At 38.7% G+C, this 9722-nt stretch overlaps 1 protein-coding gene across 1 annotated transcript in view; it reads left to right on the top strand.

Annotated features, from left to right (window-relative positions):
* Positions 1–6221, top strand: part of LOC103923674 (cholesterol 7-alpha-monooxygenase) — a 7228-nt gene extending 1007 nt beyond the window's left edge. The window contains exons 2-6 of the mRNA XM_009332081.1: positions 499–739; positions 1413–2026; positions 3369–3499; positions 4458–4633; positions 5259–6221. Of these exons, the coding sequence (XP_009330356.1) occupies positions 499–739; positions 1413–2026; positions 3369–3499; positions 4458–4633; positions 5259–5558 (1462 nt within the window). The 3' untranslated portion in view covers positions 5559–6221. The remainder of the gene's footprint in view (positions 1–498; positions 740–1412; positions 2027–3368; positions 3500–4457; positions 4634–5258) is intronic.
* Positions 6222–9722: the final 3501 nt, after the last annotated feature.

Raw genomic sequence — 9722 nt, 5'->3', positions numbered from 1 at the left:
AATGGGATATGCCAATAATAACAAGCTTTCTACACTCAAAAGGCTATTCCCCTTGGTATTCAAATTGAATTGTGAATACCGTTGCCCACAAATGTATCAGACAATATTAGTGGGATGGATTATTCATTTGTGGGACAATTGCATAACTGTGCATGTTAGCTAGTGGCAACAATGCTGCATTTAAACAAGTGAAAAATACACTCCTGATCTAGGGAAAAGAAAAATGACATCATCAAACTGTGGTTTATTATGTTTATTACAATACAGGCTGTTAAAGTTATTCTTTCTTGTATGCCATAGACCTCACAATAGGCTTACTCCTTAAAGGGGAGAAAATTATTTGTCAATATACTATTTGCTTGGTTTTTTTGTTTTTTTTTTTTTTTACATTTTTTCACATTACAGAAAGCCTAGCATCATCATTTTACTTACCTGGTAGTCCTGGAGGAGAGATCTTTATACATACTTCTAAATTCAGCTTCTGTTTGTGTTTTGTAGGCGACGAGGTGAGCCACCACTTGAAAATGGGTTCCTCCCATACCTGGGCTGTGCCTTGCAGTTTGGTGCCAACCCCCTTGAATTCCTCAAAGAAAAGCAGAAGAAGCATGGCCACATTTTCACTTGCCGAGTAGCAGGGAAATACATTCATTTCCTCACTGACCCTTTTTCATACCATGCATTGATACGCCAGGGAAAACACTTGGACTGGAAAAAGTTCCATTTTGCTACTTCTGCCAAGGTACCACTTTAAAAATGGTTTTAATATCTAACAAGCAAAGTATCTGCTGGCAGGACAGATGTACCCAGTTAATCCCTATAGCATAACTATGCCTTTGAAATATCATTGGGTTCACATTTCTGCACTTCTATTGGTTTAAAACACTGGGGTCTTTTTTTCCCTTTCCTTAATGGAAAGGAAATTCGCAGTGATTTGGATTGTCTAAGAATGACGTTATTTGGTCATGTAGTATCCCAAATTGCTAAAGAAGAAATACAATTAGTACCTTCTGCAAAATGATCATATAGCTTGCTGAAGCTGAAACCTTCTTCAGGAGGTACTCACCACTACAGAAGATTTGGTCCTAATGCCTTAAAAAATGATGCAACACGGTAGGAGCTCAGTCAAACTCTTACTGAAGTAAGCAAAAAGTCTCCTGTTGATGTCAATGGGAGTTGAATGAAGGTCTAGGAAACCATGTCCATTTATTTGTAAGCATCTATTCGAATCTATTTTCATTTGCCTACTTAACTGCTATGGTTCACTGAGAAAGTATCAGTTCTAGTATTAATAGCCCTTATTATGCTTCCCTCTAGTAAGCTATGAAGTTATACTTTGGCTTTAGTTTGTTAGACTCTATCATCAAGGTTATGGCAGGCCTTATTTATCATGCATACAATTTTTTTTGTCACAGGCTTTTGGGCATGGTAGCATTGACCCAGCAGAGGGAAACACCACTGAAAATTTTCATCAGACTTTCATTAGAACCCTTCAAGGTAATGCCCTAGATGCCCTCATTGAAGCAATGATGGAAAACCTACAGTACGTCATGCTGCAGTCAAGAACATCTAAACTTCAGTCTAATGCCTGGGTGACAGAAGGACTTTATACGTTCTGTTGCCAGGTGATGTTTGAGTCTGGCTTTTTAACATTTTTTGGTAAAGAATTTAATTCAAATCACGACAAAAATCTATCATCAAAGCAGGAAACTGAGAGAGCTCATATCCTAAATGCCCTCGAAAACTTCAAGGAATTTGATAGGATCTTTCCAGCCCTCGTGGCGGGGCTGCCTATCCACCTCTTCAAGAGTGCCCACAGTGCACGTGAGAAGCTGGGAGAGGCACTCCTCCACAAGAACCTCCTGAAGAGGGACAACCTTTCTGAGCTTGTCACCCTCCGCATGTTCCTGAATGACACTCTGTCAACCTTCGATGACATGGAAAAAGCAAAGACCCATGTGGCGGTGCTCTGGGCCTCGCAAGCCAACACCATTCCTGCCACGTTTTGGAGCTTGTTCTATCTTCTTAAGTAAGTCCCAATGCTTCTTGTTTCCAAACAAGAAAATGTTTGTTATCTTTCAGAAACCAGTTCATTAATACAAGCAATTTCCACTGCTTGATACCTCATCAGTGTCAAAAAGCTTACTGATTACAACAGAAATGGCATGTTGTTCTGGACTTCCATAGAAACCCCTTTCACTCGTCTGAGACCAAGTAGTGGTACCACAGAGCAATTCTGCAGAAGGTTTTCAAAAAAACCCACTCCAGGGCAACGCTATACTTTGCCAAGAAAGCTTTGGGGTAAACCTGTATGACATGACATTAAAAGTGCTGGTTGCAGTCAGAACATTAATTGTACTGAAGGCTTCCAACATAATCAGACATTTTTAGACCTTCTCACTAAAGCAGGCAAAATGAGCTTTAACTTCATTATTGTTTTCACAGATACTTAATAGAAAATAGTTTCTACGTTGATAGATCCTTCTGAGGCTGCAGTGTAGACTGCAGCTGCTGAGCTTGTTACTTATGAGAGGAGTGCACAGTTCAGATAATACTATTAAATGTCCATTTTAGAGTGGGCCTCTGTGGAATATAATCTACCTCAGCATGACTAACTCTTAAGTATATATCTAAATCGCTGAGGTTTTTATTTAGCCAGTGGCTTGCACCCTCATATCTACCTGCCAATGCTAATACCTGAGGTTCTTTAGTACTTTTCAGAATTCCAAGAATGCATTGGCTTTAGGTCTTCTGGCCTTGGAGTCTTTTAACACCCTGATTGATTGTGCCTACATCAAGACACTATTGCATCCTGTATTATTATCTATACGTATTTCACCATAGCTCATATATTCCATGTCTGTAAGAAAGTGTAGACAGTGAAGGATGCTATGTGGACTTTTAGTATTAGGAAGATTCTTTTTAGCTAGACAGAATATTGCCACATAATAGGACATCATCCAGGATAAGTGATGTTCTAAAACTGATCCATGATCCTGTTTCTAAACTTTCTACCTGCAGTGGGGCTATTTCCTAATCTACAACTGATTGTTTTATTTCTTATTCTTGGCATTGCTTTTTAGTGATGTTCCTGTTTATTACCTGAGTTATGCACATCAGTTCTGTCCCACTTGTCATTGGAGACAGAATCAAATACTTGGGGTTCTTTTCCTTTTTTGAAGCTATCGTACCTTTGCCAAGACATGAAAAAATGTGGTTGCAGCATTTTGCTGCAACATTTTCATTTTAGAAGGTTGTACTTGTCAGCTAACAAACTAAATTTTAGTCAGGAAGCAAGTTAATGGCAAAATCCCTTTTTAAAGCATTCTTAAGTGTAAAATTATATTACACTTCTGCTTTTTCGATCTTAGGAGTCCAGAAGCAATGAGAGCTGCTACCAAAGAAGTGCAACGTATTTTGGAAGGTGCCGGAGAGAAGATCAGCTTAGGTGGCAAACATATTTCCTTGAACCAAAAACAGCTGGATAATATGCCAGTACTAGGTATGATTATTTTACGCAGGAGTAACAGAAATCACCCCACAATTTTCACAGTCTTCTATTTGTTACCATATAAATGCTTGCTACGGAATTACAATGGAATTAGCCAACAGACACTAGAACAAAAACCTATATGTTCCTTAGCAATAGTCAACACAATCAGTCATCCCAGTGTCCCAGGTGGTACTGAGAGTAACAAAATTCACATGAATAGCACTTTTTTTGTGGGTAATGGCATGTCTCAATACTGCTACACAGCTACATAACATAGTATCGGAGACCCATGGATAATTCAGAACAATGTTTTGTTTGGTAATGACTTTAGATCAAATAAAAGGGTGTTGCCAAATTTTATATCCCAATTTTTATGATGTGAAGCAATATCTTCTAATACCATTATTTTTATTTCTTCTTAATATTTTTCAAATATTTGAAATATTGGCACATTTTTTGAAGTGTCCAAGTTACAGAGAGTTTTGAAAATGTCACCCTTTAACTGCTGTTGCTTTAAAAAAAAAAAAAGTCAGCTTATATTGAAACAAAAAAAACCCTAAGTTACTTTTTCTGAGTACTGGTTTCTATGCACTACCTCTTAAAGTTCCAGAAAATCCTGATCACTGCACTGTTTCTTTTTTTTGTTATGTTTCCAGTTTTGACTGGTTTGTTCTTTACCTCAGAGTGAAAACGTGTCTCATTTTCAAATATTCTGTTGCCCCAACTATAACTATTTTACTAGGGGAAAGTGTATTATGTTCTCTGTGTTATCTGCAGAAAGGATAATAATGCTAAAAGGAAATGAGAAAGATACTTTCTTAGGCATTTAGAAAGTTATTGTTAAAATATTTCTTCTAATAAATGCAGGGTTTGCTAATGGGTTTGAAATAGTTCAAAATGCATGACCTCCCACAAGGACATACACATACAATTTCCATGGTAATCATTCCTTTTCCTCTCCCTATAGACAGCATCATCAAGGAGGCAATGAGGCTATCGAGTGCGTCTATGACTTTCCGAGTTGCCAAGGAGGATTTCACTTTGCACTTAGAGAACAATTCTTACAACATTCGCAGTGATGATATTGTAGCTCTTTATCCTCAGCTGTTGCATTTTGATCCAGAAATCTATGCTGATCCTTTGGTAAGTATTTATCAAAGTGCATTAAACTCTGAGCTCTAGCAGAAGCTAACATGCCTTTTAGTAGAGCATTTATCAGGGGTGACCCCACAGCTGGTTTTCTGTTGTACTCCAGGCAGTCTGTTCTTACACCTGGAGCCGTAATGATAGGCAAAAAAAAGAATAAAGTCAGTGCAAGCACTATTTGCAAAACATGTTTTAGTGTAACCAAAAAGTGTGCTGCCAGCCCAAGACAGCCTTCTACTTACCGCCTTCCTCAATGAGGAAAGGTCACCATTATGGGGGGGTTCGATGGAGGACGAGGGTAAGGATAATATTTTCCCAAAGGCACAGAATGAGAAATCTTCCAGTTCTGCTGCATGAACAAGGATGCAGGTTATCATCCTTATTTTAAGAGGTCAGAAAAGAAAAGGAGAGTTATCAGCCAAGAACCTGGGATCATGTCCCACATACCAGAGCTTCTCAGGGGCTACCCTTTCCAAAACAGCACCACGGGGCCTGGCGCTACGGTACAACGCCTACTGCTAGAGGCTCTTCTTTCCCAGCCCGCGTCTTGTGTCTTAATGGCATTGTCTAGTCTTTGGAGGTATTCAAATGTCAAGTAACTCTTTTGTGGGTTTTATTACAGACATTCAAATATGATCGCTTTCTCAATGAGAATGGAGAAGAAAAGACTGACTTCTACCGCAACGGTCGCAAGTTAAAGTATTACTATATGCCATTTGGGACAGGCATAGCAAAATGCCCTGGCAGATTATTTGCTGTCCATGAAATTAAACAATTTTTGGCTTTGATATTTTCATATTTTGAGATAGAGCTTGTGGACAATAATGTGCAATGTCCTTCTTTAGATCAATCCCGTGCAGGACTGGGTATTTTGCAACCAGCCAATGACATTGATTTCAGGTATAGACTGAAATGTCTATGAATATATATTTTATATTATACATATAAACTATGTACTATATAAGTACACTATATAACATATACTTTATATATATTTTATATATATATGCAAATGAAACATTGCAAGTCTTGGGGGAAAATCTATATGAAGATGCTAATTCATCAGTCTAATGGAAAATGCATAATGTATACCATTACGGCACCAGCATGCTGTGGGTTTAATGCACTGTGTTTATACAAATGTTTCCCCTTTTACCAACCATTTTGAAATGCAAGTTAAGATTCTGAATTGTGCATGTGCAGTCATTCTTTTTTTTTTTTCTGTCAGCAAATACTTTCCCAGAGTTAGTTAGAATTTCATCAACTAATTCAAAATAATTGTCAAAATTCAACTACAGTTAAAACTTATTCTTCTTTATAATTGAAATGTTGGGGACAGTGGTTCTCCCCACAGGGGAAATAAAAATTTTGTTGTATAAAGGCAGATTCGCGGTGGGGAGGGGAGAGTTTCCTGGGGAAGTACCTTTATGGTTTTATGAAAAACAAGAAAAAGACTTGAAGAAAATCTACAAAAATGTTCACGTTCTAGTGAAACTGCAAAACTTGTATTATATTCATTGTAATATACTTCTCTTCAGAAAGCTGTAACTGTATTAAAATAAATGATATTGGCTGAACCAAATGCATCTCCAGACTGTCATTTTAATGTCTTAACATTCTCAAAGATTTACGCCAAAGCCACCTAAGCCAGCTTTAAACTAGCCAGCTCAAACGCCAATATGGAGATAAATAAATAGCCACCAGTGGTTCTGGTTGGATTTTGCACCATTCTCTGAACTCTGTATTTCCATAAGCCTCCATTGGTCATACTCCTTAAGTCTTCCTCGTCTAATTCCATTAAAGTTATCACGGGTAGTATGCCCACACATTTCACCTTTAGTGGTGGCATGTCTGTAAGAACAATTGTTCCAGGGATAATATAATTTGGTTCTCTGTAATATCCCTGTCCTTTTCTGCTGCAAATGATGGATGGATGGATAGATGTCAGAAAAGTCCATTTTTTAATGAAACAACTTCAGGCTGAAAGAGATAGCTTTCTTATCATCTGCCAATGAAAAGAACAAATGGACTTAAAATATTGTTATTATCCTGTTTTTTTATGTTCCTAAGGACTTATGGTCTGACCTTTTGTTCTTGACTCAAAAGTAAACCTCTCATCATCTCACAGAAGATGAGATACAGGACTATTAGATATTTTCAAATTTCACATTCTGGCAAGACATCCAGTCTAGCTGATAGAGCTCTTCCTAAACATGGAATTTTGGACTGAGTCCTAGAACTGCTTTAAAATATGTATCTATTTCTCTTCTCACTATCCACTGTGCTAAATATTCAAAGGTAAATAAAAAGATTCTGTAGTGTGTGATTATTTATTATCTGTGTGTTATCTTTGTAATTTTATTTAATCTTTTTTCATTTTCAAAGGATAACAGAGAACACCGGTTCGTTGCCATATGCAATATGTATAATATTAAACTATTATGTATAATATTAGACTATTATGTATAATGCAAGTGGTTTTGAATTATTACCTTGATTCTCTTGGTAAGGGAAGTATCCAGTCTTTAGGTACAGCTTGTTTTCATACTTCTGTCAATTATATTTTTGTACGATTTATATAAATTATAGCACATTCAATGTAAGTTAGCAGTGACTCAGAGAACACATGAAAGCCTGACATTATCATAACTGCATGTACCCTGGCACATACTATTACCATTAGAGTATCTACTCCCCCTATCTTAAACAAATCCTGCTTAAAAAACCAGTTTCTGAGGGTAGCAAGGCTATGTAATGTTTTAAGCAAAATACCCTTCCTTGATGAAAAGGAATTCAACATAGAATTACAACAGCAGATAACGAAAGATAGGAAGACGACTGCTAAACTAATTCTAGGTTCCCTGGAAAATTAAGCCTTCTTTTACATCCTCTTGTCTCCTTCAGACTGACTGCTCCAGACTGCTCTGACTGTGGTTTAACGTTTTCTTTCAGCTCCCTTGGTCTATGAGAAATTGAAGTATTCAGTAGCTTCTAGAGCTGATCTGACTTTCAGCTACCCAAGGATACCAACAGAGAGGAAGATCCCCTCAGAGAACTGAGGGGAAGGTAAAAACACCGCAGGGTTCACCCCGCAGATTAAAATCAAGTTCTGAACATTGTGAGGAGGCTACTGGCTTTATTCCCAAGCATCGATGCTCTCCGAGACAGCACAGGAGATAAAAAAGCCAGCGTCTCCATGTTTGCGTTGACTACTTGGCACTTCTTCCTCCTTCCCCTGCTGTGTGATAATCCTGGTCCACTGGGGTTACATTCTCAGGGCTTTGCTTGACTGACCTAACCTCATTACCCAGTCTGCCCCACTATGCCGACAGCGCGTGCATTAGGTCAGATGCCTGTTTTCTTTCCTGGGACTCCGAAACCTGCTCTTCCCCCAGCTACTAAATCTTCCCCTTGTTACATTCCTTTTCCATTCCTTCTGGGTACTTGCCACATGGGCAGATCTACAGAGGGTATTAGGAAAGGTATTGGTGTGGTCTCTCTGGTCCTTCAATCCGTTCACGGGGACTTCAGCATTTTAACTAGAAGTTCAGCTTCGGGGAACCACGCCACATTTTTCATTGCAGCAGGTATACAGGGAGAAGATTCAGGTTCTGTTTGAGGTTTACTTTTTCGTATTGTCTTTTTCAGTGAGGATTAGATCAGTCTTCAATGTTCAGACAGTACCAGATAAATGCTACAAATATGTTAGGTTTTGTCCATAGCCTTCAGCCAATTTTACACCAAGAAGATGAAAAGCAAGCAAATAAAAATTGTGAAGTTCTGTCAGGCTGGACTGCTATTAACAAATTTATGTTTGGCTTTGAAGGCAATGCTAGAATTGTTGACATTCTAGAACAAAAAGTGCTCCATTGCAACTTGCATAAATCCCTACAAATTTCTAATGGAAGTAATCTAAACTGATGCTCTTAAAAGTCTGTTTGCTATTAAAATAACTATTTTTTTAAATTTGTAATACATATTGATGCACATGATGAACAACTTTGCTTTAAAAATTATTTACTCCAATATGCAAAGTACAAAGTTTCTTTTTCAAAGAAATCTTAATAAATCCAAGTCCAATGGAAAAGAGGGATACTCCTGCTAGGGCAGATATGACTAAGGAATGGCCAGAACTCCCAAACGTTCATGCAACACAACTATCTTGTAATAATAACCATACATATCTGCATACTTCTAAATGGCCAGCTTTAGTAGACCTCACATTGCTCTCCTGGAGGGCTAATTCAAAGATTTCCTAACAGAGGCAGCGAGACCATTCTCAGGCTAGCAAACCACAGCAGAGGCAGGCACGAGGGTCCATATCCATCCTACCCAAGTCCAATGCCTTAACTGCAGAGTCATTGTAAATTGGCAGAAGCCAGCACTGTTGCCAGACCATCCACAGGGTCCCACAGGGGTGGCTCAGGCGCTCCTGCCCAAACTCCTGCGGGAGTGCGGCCCTCGCCACTCAGCCCCCCGTCCCTCCTCTGTTGCTGGGGTAGCAATTCTCGATGGACGGCTGGACCCATAACCTATGGATTGATATTCAGTGGGGAAGAAGTATAAAACAACAGAGGCAACCAGCTCTTTCTGCCCAGTTCTGAACTCCTGTAACATGAACAGTATATCAGCACATCTTCAGAGGACTCTGCAGAGCGATGCCACTTTTTAATGTTGAACTAGTGTGATGCAGCTGAAAAGATCCAGTATAACCTCCTGAGCATGCTTCCACTTTGTGACAGAAGACATACGGATGAACAGTTTGAACAGTTTTCGATAGGGATTTCTTCTTTTTTTATATTGGGATATATACAAGTATTTCAGTTTGCTGCCATGGCTGCTAATTTTCTAACGTCAGTTAAACCCCTGTTCCTGGGGTCACACAGACACAAGTGAGGGGAGAAAAGAGTACAAAGTCTGTGGCTGCTATGCCTCAGCTAATGTAATCAAATACTTCAGCAATCGATAGTCATCTGCCTTGCCAGGGTCATGGACATCACAAGGTTATAATAGGGCAATTCTCTTTGCTGCCTCTCCTAATAGCAGTACTTTTCTTAAGACAGGAGACCAAAAAAAGTAAGACTAA

Source organism: Pygoscelis adeliae, unplaced genomic scaffold (assembly GCF_000699105.1).
Source record: "Pygoscelis adeliae isolate BGI_AS28 unplaced genomic scaffold, ASM69910v1 Scaffold98, whole genome shotgun sequence".
NCBI classification, from domain to species: Eukaryota; Metazoa; Chordata; class Aves; order Sphenisciformes; family Spheniscidae; genus Pygoscelis; species Pygoscelis adeliae.
The sequence above is the reverse complement of the archived record's forward strand: the minus strand, read 5'-3'. Positions and strand labels throughout refer to the sequence as shown.